This window comes from Pezoporus flaviventris, unplaced genomic scaffold (assembly GCF_033815535.1).
Source record: "Pezoporus flaviventris isolate CSIRO_AGI_PZ_B2104156 unplaced genomic scaffold, CSIRO_AGI_Pfla_v1 ptg000078l, whole genome shotgun sequence".
Classification (NCBI taxonomy): domain Eukaryota; kingdom Metazoa; phylum Chordata; class Aves; order Psittaciformes; family Psittacidae; genus Pezoporus; species Pezoporus flaviventris.
In genome coordinates, this window is record NW_026892626.1 from 18,065,257 (window position 1) to 18,079,197 (window position 13,941).

General features: G+C 45.6%; 2 protein-coding genes across 3 annotated transcripts in view; both read left to right on the plus strand.

Moving 5' to 3' along the window:
- The window catches only part of LOC133279790 (uncharacterized), a 188,526-nt gene that overhangs the window by 75,251 nt on the left and 99,334 nt on the right, over positions 1 to 13,941 (plus strand). The window lies entirely within an intron of this gene.
- On the plus strand, positions 639 to 13,719 carry CIAO3 (cytosolic iron-sulfur assembly component 3). 2 transcript variants are annotated; one of them, XM_061473958.1, is made up of 11 exons: positions 639 to 785; positions 2,533 to 2,628; positions 4,171 to 4,314; positions 4,532 to 4,664; positions 5,044 to 5,178; positions 5,509 to 5,627; positions 6,591 to 6,720; positions 6,965 to 7,037; positions 10,142 to 10,276; positions 11,451 to 11,608; positions 12,545 to 13,719. In XM_061473958.1, exons 1-11 carry the CDS (start codon positions 720 to 722, stop codon positions 12,781 to 12,783), a joined length of 1,428 nt encoding a protein of 475 aa, XP_061329942.1. In that variant the 5' UTR covers positions 639 to 719; the 3' UTR covers positions 12,784 to 13,719. The 2 variants fall into 2 exon arrangements, with proteins under 2 accessions (XP_061329942.1, XP_061329943.1); XM_061473959.1 differs by lacking the exon at positions 639 to 785 and adding an exon at positions 1,841 to 2,357.

The window sequence follows — 13,941 nt, forward strand, 5'->3', positions numbered from 1 at the left end:
CCCTCTAACACACAAAACAGTGCATTCACATGAGCACAAGCTGCGCAGGGGGCAGACACAGCTTCAAACCCTTCGGCTGTGTGAGCAGCAGCCCCACCTGTGCCACCCCGGTGGGAGCACAGTGACAGGGTGACAGGTACCCAGGCCACCTCCACAGGCTCAAGAGCTTTGAGGCCTTACTCTGCGACATGAATTATAGACCCATAGATCAGTGTGGGTTGGAAGGGACCTTCCAGGCTCGTCTAGTTTAACATCTTGCAATGGGAAGGGACACCTTCACCTAGCTCCGCTTGCCCAGAACCACATCCAGCCGTGGATGTCTCCAGGGATGGGGTATCCACCACCTCTGGGGGCAATCCCCTCCCTCGCCCTGCTGCTCACGCTCCTTTGATGCGGCCCAAGATCTGACTGACGAAGACACCCCACAGTGATTACAAGGCAACGGACCATGACACCTCCCTCTCCACAGTGCCTGTATCTTACCTCAGCCTGACACACCTTCCATTGCAGCCCATGAGTCAGCAAACACGCTGCAGACACCCTGCTTGAGGGACGCCCCACCGCGTCCGCCGCGCCAGCCCGCCTCAACACAACACCCGCCATTGCGCCCTCCCGCCGCTCCGTGCTTTCCGGCAGTGTGGCATTTCTCCTTTTACGACAGCGCGGCCCCTCTCCTTTTACGGCAGTGTGGCGGGTCCCGCCCCGGTGCGCCCGCCGCGATGGCGTCCCCGTTCAGCGGCGTGCTGCAGCTCACCGACCTGGACGATTACATCGGGCCCTCGCAGGTGGGTGCGGGACGGGGCTGCGGAGCAGGGAGCGGGGACAGGACAAGGCCCCGGCCCTCAAATCCCCCCTTCAGGAGCCGCGGGGTCGGCCCGGCCAGCGCCGCCTGGGGGGGCACGGGAAGATGGCGCAGAGGGAGGGTGACAGCAGCCACCTGCTGTGGGGGGCCCTGATCGCTCCCTACAAGTGCCTGACAGGAGGATGGAGCCAGGAGGGGCTGGGCTCTGCTCCCAAGGAACAAGGGATGGGACAAGAGGAAACGGCCTCAAGCTGCACCAGGGCAGGTTTAGATGGAGCTGAGGAACAATTCCTGCCCCAGAGGGTGCTCAGGCATTGGAACAGGCTGCCCAGGGCAGGGCTGCAGTCACCGTCCCTGCAAGTGTTCACACAGCGTGGAGACGAGGCCTCAGTGCCATGGGTTAGTGGTGGCCTTGGCAGTGCTGGGAATGGTTGGACTGGGTGAGCTTAAAGGGCTTTTCCAACCTGGTTCATTCTATGATTCTATTCGAATCTAAATAAAAGGGGAGAAGCACGGAGATACCTTGTTGTATCCTCAATGCACAGGGAATAGAGAGGGCAGTGATGCTGATGGGTTCAAACCTCTAAGTAGCAGAAGAGAGATATCTTAGCCCAGCAGCCGGTCAGTCATTCGCACCCTGAACTGGAAACTGCCCTGATAAATGTTAATCTAAGACCCCCCAACTCCCCTTAACCCTAAATGAGTTCCTTTGCACACTTACCTACATAGATGCTCATGCCAGCAGGTGGCAGAGAGAAGGGAGTGATCAGCAAGGACGGGTCAAGGTTATTCCTCTTGGAGTCTTCAAGCACTAGCAAAAGTATGAGAGTAATCACAGAATGGGTTGGAAAGGACCTTAAGATCATCTAGTGTCCCGTCCCCCCCCCCCACTATAGACACATTGGCTGACAACAGTAAAACCACTCTGAAATGAGATCTGTGGAATGGGGCAGAGTAAACTCCATTAAATCCTTGCAGCACTTGGGCTTCCTGGTGAAGTGTGTCAATGCAACCTGCTTTCTGTTTCAAGTAGAGATTGTATTCAGTGAGCACCAGTGAAACATCACAGCGACTTGGTCCTGCCAGTCTCTGCAGGACATATAGTAAAGCTGGATTAATTATGGAGGGGAAACTTGAGGATGTTGGCAGAGCAAGGATGGTAAAAGGCAAAGGGGATCCCAGCTATAGAAGCAGGACAAGGAGTCATAAAGCACCTAAGCAATAAAAATCACACCAAATGCAAAAACCACCCCTGAGACTTCATCACAGAACAATACAGAACACTGGAGGGAGTCCATCTGAGGTCTCAGAGCCCTTTCCACATTAAATGAGCCCTCATTGGCACAAGGCTCGTGTTGACTGTAGTGGCCCCGCCTCCATCGCTTAAAACTTGCCATGAAGAGTGCATCTGTAAGACTGGAGAGAGGAGGCTGCAGAGAAGCCTCTGTTCCTTTCAAGGCTCCCTAAAACACCGCTGTGTTCTTCAGAAAGAACAACAAAAGTGTCCTCTGCTTTTGGTATGATGCTGGAAAAGTGTTCCTTCTGTAAGAAAGGGGTAAGAAGTTTTGGTTTTTACGTTTTGCCTCCGTGATTTTCGATGCTGTAAAATCCAGCACAACTTAAGGGACAGTAAGAAGCAGCAGCATTTGCTATAGAACTAGTTGTTTAATCAAGTAAATCTACCTCTTTGTTGCTCATGTTCTCACTTTCAGGCTTTATTTCTCTTTCAGGAATGTATCAAACCTGTAAAAGTGGACAAAAAGCTTGGGAAAGCAGCAGCCAAGATCAGAATTGAAGCAGATGGAAGCTACTTTCAGATCAGTCAGGTCGGTGTGATTTTTCTTCTGTGTTGTGTAAAATAGCCAGAAAACCTGAGGGTATTGTTGAGAATTTGAATAGTCTGCAACTATTTAATGCCTCAGAGAGGAGCAGGATGTTAGAAAAGTGTCACTATTGCTGTCAGCATTCTCATACCCATTTTCCAAAGTCCAGCTTTTAATTACCTGGTTTTATAAGTAATAATTCCAATTGTGTCAGTCTTTTATGCTCTGAAACACTGGCTTTGAATAGTGATGACTTTTAGTGTCAAAACAGATAAGCCAAGTCTATTTTGCCATTGGTGCTTAAGTATGAGCAATTCCTAGGTTATTTGTGACAATGTCTTTTATTATTGCATTATGTCACAGAGAGGTTCAATTAAATAACCTTCGATTTTGCTCTGAGTTTGTCATAATAATTCAAATTATTTGTTCAGTAACCTGCACAATTCTTAAGATTCCAAAATTATTGCCAAGTTTTGCAGGATGATTTTCCTATTTACCCAGAGCAGGTCAGCATTTCTTAGTTAACCAAGCTGGGAATTCATCTCGAAATGGTACATTTAACTTTAGGCAGATGATGACCTTGTCATTTAGAAAAGGGGGATACAGCACTTCCAAAGAGTCCAGAGTTTCTTATTTTAGTTTTAATTTAATGCTACCTAATTGCTTGGGCTGTTTCTTCCTATACTGAGAAGTGACATTTAAGATGAGACTCTCATGGGAAAGCTGACTTATTCAGGTCAAATACTATGAAAAATACTTCCTTCCAGTGGCAAGCCACACACTGGGGTTTGCTGTGACACTTTTCCCATCAGTGCCTGAGTTTTGCACACAGAAAGCCTGCAGAACACTCAGTGTCAATGAAACAGTGTTAGTGAGCTGCAGTTTGGTTACATGATCTATGTACCAGGAGTGAAATTAAGGGTTCTGTGAAGAAACAGCGCCAGTGTATTCAGTTGGGGGTTGGAACTGGATGATCTTAGGTGCTTTCCAACCCAAACCATTCTAGGAATACCATGAGCAGTATCTGATAGAGGTGGCACAGCTGGCATGCTTTCTCCAGGGCAATATTCAATGCATGCTGGAGATGGGTGCTTAAAGGCTTAGTTAGGATCTCTGTGGTCTATAGTCTCATGGTTAAAACAGTGACTGCATCCTTCAGCCACCCACAAGTTGAAAACCCCAGCAAGATAAACCCTCTTTGCCTCTGGGATCATAGAATTCCAGTGTTTTGGAGCAGCATTAGCCCATCACGTAGCACAAATAGTTGTGGCCTCAGCAACTGTTTGCATTTGATGGAAGTTACAGTCTTGGTCTTGCTAGAATTTTCCTGAAGTTCCTCAGCACGTTTGCATCTGGTGCCAGATAATCCTATTCAAGGAGGAAACTTCAAAGCTATTTGTCACTCTCCTCATCTTCCTAAAAGAAACTTTTTCAAGGATGAGCTGAGAGCATAAAAAGGCAACATCTTTCTGGTAAACATAGTAAAGGTGGGAAAGCTGTACCTGATTCTGCCTGTGATCACAACTCTGATCTGCTTCTTTACAGGATGGAGGAGCACAGAAACTGGAAAAGGCTAAAATTACCCTCAACGACTGTTTAGCATGCAGTGGCTGCATCACATCAGCAGAGAGTGTTCTGATCACTCAGCAGAGCCACGAAGAGCTCTACAAAATGCTGGCTTTTAACAAGGTAGGTGACAAGTCATGGTAAATGAGTATCAGAGAGCTGAGGACATCCTCAGTGCGCTGTTGTGCTTCTTCCAGTGTTACAGAACATGGGTTTGGAAAGGACCTTTAATGTTGTAAGTTACTGACTTCAGAGTTAAGTGTCTGATGTTGTAGTGATGAGGGTTCTGCACGTACCTTACTAATATTGTCTGAACAGTGTTGTTTGTTGGATTTTTCAGGCTGCCACTCCCAGTGAACAGAAGTTGGTGGTGGTTTCTGTTTCACCCCAATCCAGAGCTTCACTGGCTGCAAGGTGTAAAATGGGTGTCCTGGAAACAGCAAAGAAGCTGACTGCCTTCTTGAAGAGTTTAGGCAAGTGTGGTGGTGTGTTCTGTTAATCACAGAGGGGTTAAGCATCACAAGGAGCACACAAGTTTGATGTGATATAACCTCCCTGTGGACTCACAATGCTTCATAATTGGCATTAGCTAAAATGAGAACTGTCTACAGCTAGACTCACATGATAAACTTGGAGTGATGGAAGGAAGGAACTTTGCATTTTAGATTCGGTTTGGAGTCCTCTTGCCACTTTTGCTCATCTAATTGTGCTAGGGAATGAAGATCACTCGTGACTGCAGGGGATGGTACCTGTAAATAACATGTGTGGTTTGAGTCTAGTTTGACTGGAGGGTTTTGTTATAGTTTGCTGTCTCTTCCCTGGCAGTTCTAACCCAGATGCTGTACTCTCTAGGTGTGCACTATGTTTTTGATACAACCTTCTCAAGAAACTTCAGCCTGTTGGAGAGCCAACGAGAGTTTGTGAAACGCTTTCGAAAGCAATCAGAAGACAGAAAGGCTTTGCCAATGCTTGCTTCTGCCTGTCCAGGTATGGCACTGAATTACCTATGGGAATAATAAAATGGCATATGAATAGTACAGAACAGAAACCCCCAAAGCTGGTCAGAAAACTGTAAGTGGATAGATGTACTTAGAGGATTACTCTCTTCACAATACACAGAGATCTCAGTGTAATAGCAGTGATCCATACAGTTACCTAATGATGTGTAAATTGGATCTTGTGTGACACTTCCTTTGCTTTTTGTGCTGAAGCCAGGCTGAAAATGGTTATTAATGGTTATTAAGGCTAGGATTGAGGGGAGGGTGAAGGGCTGCTTGTTCTGTTCTAATTTAGTTTGCTAATTACACTCTTAATCAGGTTGGATCTGCTATGCAGAGAAAACCCATGGCAGCTTCATCATTCCTTATATCAGTACCACCAAGTCTCCACAGCAGGTCATGGGCTCCTTGATCAAGGGCTATTTTGCAGAGCAGCAGGTAAGGCTCTGAAGCATGCACTGTGCTTCATGGCAAACAGCTAAAACTGAAGGCATTAAGCTGCTATTTTGTATTTTGCTACCTGTTATACATTAAAGGTAAAAATTCCCTGCAGAAACCAACAAAGGCAACATCTTTCTAATTCATCTAATGAGAAACTAGCAACTAGGGCAGTAACACTGAGCACATACTGCATGGACTACCTCATACTTTGTGTGTCACTTGGGAAGGCTTGAGGGGCTTATTTTTCAGTGTCTCTCTGCTCTCATCTTGGCTACATATGGTATTTTCATGTTTAGAGTAATTTATCTGCAGTTATTCAGCAAGGCAAAACTTCAGTCAGCGCTTACGTGCAGATCATGTCTTGCCTGAAAGTGATTTGCTTGTTCCCAACAATGTTCTGTTGCAGTTTGACTTAGTTCTGTTCTCAGTCATTAACCTTTGGAATCTTTCCAAATGTAAATCTGATACTTAAAGACTGGAGCTATGCTATAACAGCCTAGATTTGTCCAGTAAGAAACCTAAGCACCAGTTCTGATTGTACGAGCTATTGTCTATTAATGAGCAGTGATTTAACACTTAAGTAAATGCTGACATCTGCATACTTGCTGCAGAAATTGGCAGCTACTAAGAGTATTTGGCACAAGATACTGAAACAATGGCCTGGAGTCAGTGACTTTGTTTCCTTGGCCTATGCTTATTTCTTGGATGGTCAGGAGCGTTTTTATGACTCCAGATCATTTCTTAGTTGCTGATGGAGGGGCTGGGGTATAGTAGCATAGAAGCAGCATATTCTATAACTGCACAATTAGGAATTCACTTTGCTGACTGACTTTAGATCATCTGCATTAGCAAAAGGAGGTGGGGGGAAACATCATTCTCATTTCTACCAGGAAAACATCTCCCTCAAGAGCTTGGTTTGATGTTGGCCAGTCCAGCTGCACAGCTTTGTCTTTCTTCCAGCACTTAACGCCCGACCAGATATACCATGTAACAGTGATGCCCTGTTATGACAAAAAGCTAGAGGCTTCAAGGCAAGACTTTTTCAACCAAGAGTACCAAACTCGTGATGTGGACTGTGTAATCACCACAGGTAAGCAGAGCTTAGAGGCAGTCCAGCTAATGCATGGAAGCCTCAAAGCAAGGCTTTTGCTAGTTTTAATAACCCTTTTTCTCTCAGAGAGGATGTAGTGTATGGAATTGCTGTATAATTACACTTGATAATGCAAATCGTGTCCTGGCAGAAATTGTAGATGAAACCTTATGTCCTGGTCTGTGGATTTTGGTTTTCTTTATCCTGAAAATAAGAACTTTTTCTGTTTGTGGTTCTGCTTTAGGAGAAGTGCTCAAGTTGTTGGAACAAGAAGGAGTCTCTCTGTCAGATGTAGGTCCAGCTCCTTTGGATACCATGTAAGATCAAAATCTTAGTTGCATCTTCAGTCATGTTTTCACCCACCATTTCTAGAGTTCTTCAGCAGAATTCCCCCTTCCTGCTGTTCAACACAAGCTGCATGTGTTTGCATTCAGTTTGTTCTCCTGTGTTAATTGAATCCAGACAGTTGTGCACTGAAATACTTAATCTACAGAATATGATGAGTTTTTGGAGAATCTATAGCTATTTGTTCTAGATTTTAGTAGCCCAAGGATCAGCAGCTCTCATTGTAAACCAGCAGAGCTGCTAGACTGAGCTCAGTAAGACTTTAATGACAAAATGATTGTGGAGAGAAGTACAAACTGGGACAGTCAATTGCCCATTACTGTTACTCACAGTGTAGCTGGTGGAATGCTGCAAAAACCCACCTGCAGCCTTTGAGAAGTGAAGGAATCTTCATCAGTGCTAAAGAGTTTGCTAAAACAAAGCCTGTTACTGCCCCGTGCTCAGTTTGCTCATCTCTGTTGCATGTTATCAGAGCTACTGTATTCCAGAGTTAAAGCATAAGTTAGAAATACTCAGGTGTCTCAGCTCATATCTAGGAGTCTTGTAAAAAAACCAATCTAAGACACGTGCAAACCAGATGAGACTTTGGTTGCTTGAACTGAAGAGTAACATCTGGTTAAGTGACAACTGCACAGAGATCTAAGTGATGGTGGAAACATTAAGATCCCATTTTACTCCTCAGCTGATGTGCAGTGCTGGTTCTGCACTAACACCAAACCACAGCATTCTTCAGCATAAAAGACATGTCTTCATAGCACTTTGCACATGAATAAAAAGGCTGCATGTTTGGCAAACTTTAGGCATTATGAAAGATAAGTCTGTGGTTCAAAACCTTCAGTTTTTACAAGAGTTTTTGATCCCCCAAATATGCAGCATCCAGCACATGCTTAGATCAGGATTTAATCTGTTTTCAGCTGCACCCCTTGCAGATGTGACACTCTTGATTTGAAATGTGGTTTATTCCTAAATAGGCTTCAAGTCTTTCCAGTAGAACCAAGTGCCATTGGCAGCCTTTGCTTGGGAGCTGCCTGATCAGCACATGGCTGTTGACTGAGCTGTGAAGGGAAGTATCCATACATGAGGCCTATTTCCTAGATGAAGTTGTTACAGTGGTCAGTCGTGTGCTTCTGCAAAGAGGAGAATCTGACTCTACTGCCATCCAGTCCTTTTATCTAAGGAATACTTACAGAGATTTACAACAATGTGCCTTCACAGAGCCTCAGTTTTCGTTCTGCTACACTGCAGTGTATCAGTGGTGTAGGTTTCACTTGACGCATTTACTAGCTCAGATCTACTTATACACACTTTTTCCTGCATTAAGTGTCTAACATAACTTGTAGACGGGTAACTTTCACATCAAAAAAGAAGTATCCTCAGCTATAATAAATGCCTGCATGTTCGAGTCCCAAAGGTACAACTTCAAACCTTGCCCACATAAACAAGTACTTCTGTTGTGCCTGCTCTGTTGTTACAGCATCAACAGAAAATGGAGAAGAAGGTTCTGAAGTGTTTGGGTTCCCTTAGGAAATGACATTATGGAAGTGTCAGTTATAACATAGAACTGAATGTCTAATGACTTGATAAGCATCTCTGGCCAGGTTCTTAGGAGGACATTGTGAGTACCAGGCCTCATGCTAGCAGTGATAAAGCGCCTCTAGCACCTTTTGGAGCTTTAACACACTGGGTAAATTGACTGCTTACAAACAGCACGTATTCCTCAGGACTTGGAGCACTCCGATGGCTCTTGTTCTGCTTTATCCCCCAGCACGTGGAAAAGCCCATTAAGAGGTTATTACATTTGGCAGCAAGAATGATCCCAAGTGCCAGAAATCCCGGGACTTTTGCTGCTGTAACTGTTTGCTCCAGGCCAGCGCTGAGGCTTCGCTGGCATGCTCAGTTTAAGAGAGCAGCAGTACGTGAGGCCAGACACACTGAAACATGCTGTTAATGAAGCTCAGTTCCTGTAAACAACATCACATTAAAAATAGGTTCAGGGGCGATTGCAGGCTCGAGTGTTGCCTTCTGCAGCTCTGCCAAAGCAAAGATGTTATCTGGGAGAGGCAACATCTTCCATTTGACTTGAAACTCTTTGGCCTGAGTTCAAGTGTTTTCCCTTCTGCAGCTGTTCGTAGGAGAATGCAAGTGTCAGTGCCTGAGGAGTGCTTATGAGCAGATCCCTCATCTTGTTATTCTCTCCTAACAAAAGCTATTGTTGTGGCTTCCATCTGGTGAGATATTCTCAAGAAACATTATCTTGACCTGTGAGTGGTTGGTTGTGTTTTGGCATGTCAGGGAGAGGGAATTACTTGTGCAGAACTAGAATGACAGAACTGGGGTTAAACACAACTGTGCTGAACTTGAACCAGGAGCCTGCTGAGGACAGCCACATCCTGGCATCATTAGCTTTGTTCACCTTTCTTACCTGACTCTAAGCACACAAAACCACAACAATGTGGGGTTTGTCTCTCTGTGCTTGTGGTCAGAGTGCTGATACCTCCCAGCAGCAATATCTCAGGTCCCAGCAACCACATCTGAAGTAGCTGCTTTCAAAGAACACATAACACAGAGCTAGAGCTTTCAATCATGAACTCTGCTTTTGTTGGTATTGCAGGAAAGCTTTAGCACTGAGATGACCAAGCCAAGACTTCTGCCAGGTTGTGTTCTCCAAGAGAAGCATGCATTGCACAGACCCACACCACCATAGCTTTAGTACTTCTCTCCCAAATCCAGGATGTTTGTAGAGGTATTAAACAGGAAGCTAACAAACTACACATTGCCCTTGTAACTTCAGCATTCCCAAACATACTCTTGGTACACAAAGACTGAGGTGGCAGGATCAAGCCTGGTTGTGGCATGCAATGGTATTTCCACTGAGCTAGACCAGAGGATGCAGGCAGCACAGAGTTAAAGCTGCTGGGCTCTAAAGCTATAAATAGTGGATTCCCAAGAGAAAAAGAAAAGCTAGGAGCTCAGAGTTTATTCTGTTGCTTTTGAGTCCCCTGGACCTTTGCATTTGTGCTGGTTGTTCTGGCTTATCAGAGATCCCCTAAAACTGTTTCTTTCTTCCTCCCTGCAGATTCAGCAGTGCAGAAGAGGAGCTCACAAGCCACTCTGGAGGTGGTTCTGGTGGCTACTTGGAGCACATATACAAATATGCAGCCAAGGAGCTCTTTGGAATCCAAGTGGATACAGTTCAGTACAAACCTTTAAAGTAAGAAGCTTTAAAGCCCTACAGAAAGCACTATTTTCATTGGAATTCTGTTCATGCTCTTATCTTGCTGATGGGCTGAAACTTCCTTTGCAATGTTAAAGATTTTACTCCAAGGCATGGGAATTGGCTTCTCACTCCCACAGTTGCTGGGCAATAAATCAGGCAGTGCTCACATAGCCTTTGCCTTGGAGAGTTCAGCCCCTGCAGCACCCACAGGCTTGACTTTGGCCTGATGGATTTTCCCACTATCAAGTTGCAGCAACTTTTGGAGTCATTTAGAAGACAGAGCTCCCATGGATCTGAGCTGCCGCACCTGCAGCCAGGCCAATGAAGTAGTTGCTAATCTCACTGTCACAGAAGAGCTTGTGTAAGGGCTTTGGGGCTTTTTTAGTTGTGCTGTGGAAGGCAGAAAACAAGTCCCTTGAGTCTGGGCATGGAGGCTCAGTCAGCTGAGATTCTTTGTACCAGCTACAATGCTACTACACCAGCTACAACACTGCACCAGCAGCAACACTACTACACCAGCTACAACACTGCACCAGCAACAACACTACTACACCAGCTACAACACTGCACCAGCAGCAACACTACTACACCAGCTACAACACTGCACCAGCAACAACACTACTACACCAGCTACAATACTAAGTACCATTTGTTATGAATTACATCCTTGATTAGTAATATTCAAGTTTAAGATTCTCTGGACTAGGAAGCAGAAGACACAGTCTCCCTGAGGCTCACTATGAAATACATGATAAAAATCAAATTACTCACTCTTTTATCAGGAACAGGTATTGCCACCAACCTTAGGAGTCTGGAAGCCTTTAGGAATGGTTTGCTTCCTTGTTTTATGACCCACTCCTATTTAAAAGCTTCCTCTAACTTGGCTGAAGCCAGCTGTAAAGCTCTGTCACAATGAAGCTCTTGTTCAGGCTCCATTTGCTCAGCTTTTAAGGATTTATTCAACACAGGTGTTCCTCAGCAAAGCCAGCTCAGGTGGTGGGTCCTCCAACCAGGCTGAAAAGGATCTGTCAGATGGTTCCTTCATCTCTTTTCTTTGGGTGGCAAAGAACTAGGACAGCATTCTTGAGCAAGACCTGGCTTAGCACAGGGCTCTTTGAAGTTTAAAATAGAAGTTAGTTGGGATGTTTTCTCTACTCTTGTTCCTCAGAAACAAGGACTTCCAGGAGGTGACACTGGAGAAGGATGGAGCAGTCCTGCTCCAGTTTGCTTTGGCATATGGGTTTCGAAACATCCAGAACTTGGTGCAGAAGCTGAAACGAGGGAAATCGCCTTATCACTACGTGGAAGTCATGGCCTGTCCCTCAGGTAATGACCACTCTGGGACTGCACTGCCTCAGCTCACAGCTGTGAGCAGCTCTGTGGAGCTCTACCCAAACCATGACACCAACAGGCAGCTTCTCACAGCCTGGATGTTGTGGCAAAGCCACCAAGCTCTGGAGACGTGACAGTCACAGCATCAATGTTTCAGTGCTGTTTGTATGTTTTCCTGCCTAGAAGCAGGAAATCCATTCTTCAGGATTTAAGGAATGACGATTAAATTCCAGTGCACTACATTTACATAGTTAGTGCTTTTAAGGAAACCCTCCTGGTTTTCTGAGCCCTTTGGTACATGATCAGATTCTTCTTCTAAAATTGCACAAAATCGACTGTTAATGCTTTTAGAGAACATTTGCTATGGCTGCTGAAGAGTCTCTTGCTTCTTGCTACCTGTTTTATTCCCTTTTCCACCTTGTGCAAGCCCTCCTCTTTCCCACAGCATCTGTGAGCAGATCTCCTTGGGGGTCTGCACAGCCCCAGTCCAAAAGGCCACTCAGCACCGAGACGCCTCTTGGTGCAGCAAATGCTATGTAGTCAAACTCCACCCCAACAGCAAACCCCGAACGTATCCCAGGTGTGTTTCTTACCTTCATTTGAGACCCCAAGGCTGTTCTCACCTGGAATGTGTCCTGGCCTTTCTCTGGAGGCACAAGATGAGAGCCAGGACCTCCTGGCATCCCCGTGTGCCAGCTCTCTGCAGTCTGAATTGGCACTGGGGCACACCAGGCCCGGGATCTCCCCTTTAGAGCTGCAGCTCTGCTGCTGTTAGATAACAGAGGAGTAAACCACAACTATCACCATGCTCTCTTTATGTAGCTGTTTGCAGGTGCAGAGTACATGAACTGTAGTTGCGGTTTGGGTATGTCTGCTGAAGCTGAAGCGCTTTCTAACCTCAGTGCTGTTTTCTCACCTCGTTGCACACAGGCTGTTTAAATGGAGGTGGTCAGATCAGACTCGATGGTGACTCCAGCAAGGACCAGCTGCAGCAGGTTGAGAGGTTGTATGAGTCTGTTGAGACTGCAGTTCCAGAGGAGAACCGGACTGTCCGTGAGCTCTATGAGCAGTGGCTGGGTGGTGTGGAGTCGGAAAAGGCTGTGAAAGCTTTGCACACAGAATACCACGCCGTGGAGAAGGCAAGCACTGGATTTAACATCAAATGGTGACGCTGGGAAGCCCAGATGCAGACACTCGGTGCCTTTTTGACCCAATTATGTTTAAGATGCTCAAAAGAGAGCTAAAGTTCTGTGCAATTTCTGACTCATGAGGGACAAGGAGGCAATGTGTGTATAGGCAGGCAATTTAATACCTACAGCTTTATGATTATTGAAGTGATGTAAATAAAACCCAAACACTGGCTTTTATGCATTATGCAGCCTGGGCTCTATATAGGATGAAACCTGCACTCTCTTTACAGCCCTATTCCTCCCAGAACTGATGATTTAAGGTACTGAAGGAGCTGGCTTGCAGTGGGCTGTAGCCTCACCGAGGTGAGCTTTGTGCTCCATGACAGAATTACTCCTCCAGGCCTTGCTGTGTGTTCACAGCACTCATTTTTGTGGCTGTCTCTGCTGGGACACTCTCAGTGAGTTAGAAGTGGTCTCATTAGACCTCAGGTTCTGCTTTAACGTTTCACTGCCCTGAGGGAGTGTGGTTTCTTTGCCCTGTCACAAGGGGTGGTATCAGCATCCCGTGAGCAGCATCATCTCTGGGGCTGCTTTTTGCCTGCTGAAATGTGAATTGAATGTTGAAGAGAAAGCTAATAGTGACTTTATTCCCTCTAATTATAACAGTTGTCTCTAGCTGTGGGTAATTACATCTCTCTTTCTCTCCCTAAATACACAGTGGAGGGAGTCACAGGACTGGCACATCTACCCCATCCTTGACAGCAGTTACTGATGGGTAATGTGATTAAAGTCAGAGAAAACAGTATTTTGTGTGTTTCAGGAATTGCCAGCTTGCTTGCCAAGGAAGGACAAAGCCCTTGGTGTCTCTGAAAGGTGTTACTGCACTAAAGTTACTAGAAGGTGCCTGTGAGGAGTAATCTCTACAAGTAGTTTACCAGAGCAATCCAAGAGGTTAGTAAAGCACATCTGGTTTAATGCAGCGTGTTACGATGCTTTGCCAGAAGACGGATGTGAAGCAGCTTTGGGCTGTTGTTGCTAGAGGTGACGTGTGCCTGTCTCAATGTATTTATATGTGGGGGTGTTTTCAGAGCTGTGCACAGAAAAACAACTGAATTATGAACTGGTTTTGGTCTATTTAATGTGAATGTCTACTGGAGCTCCAGTGTGTGTGTGGAGGGGAAGGATGTGCAGGAGGAT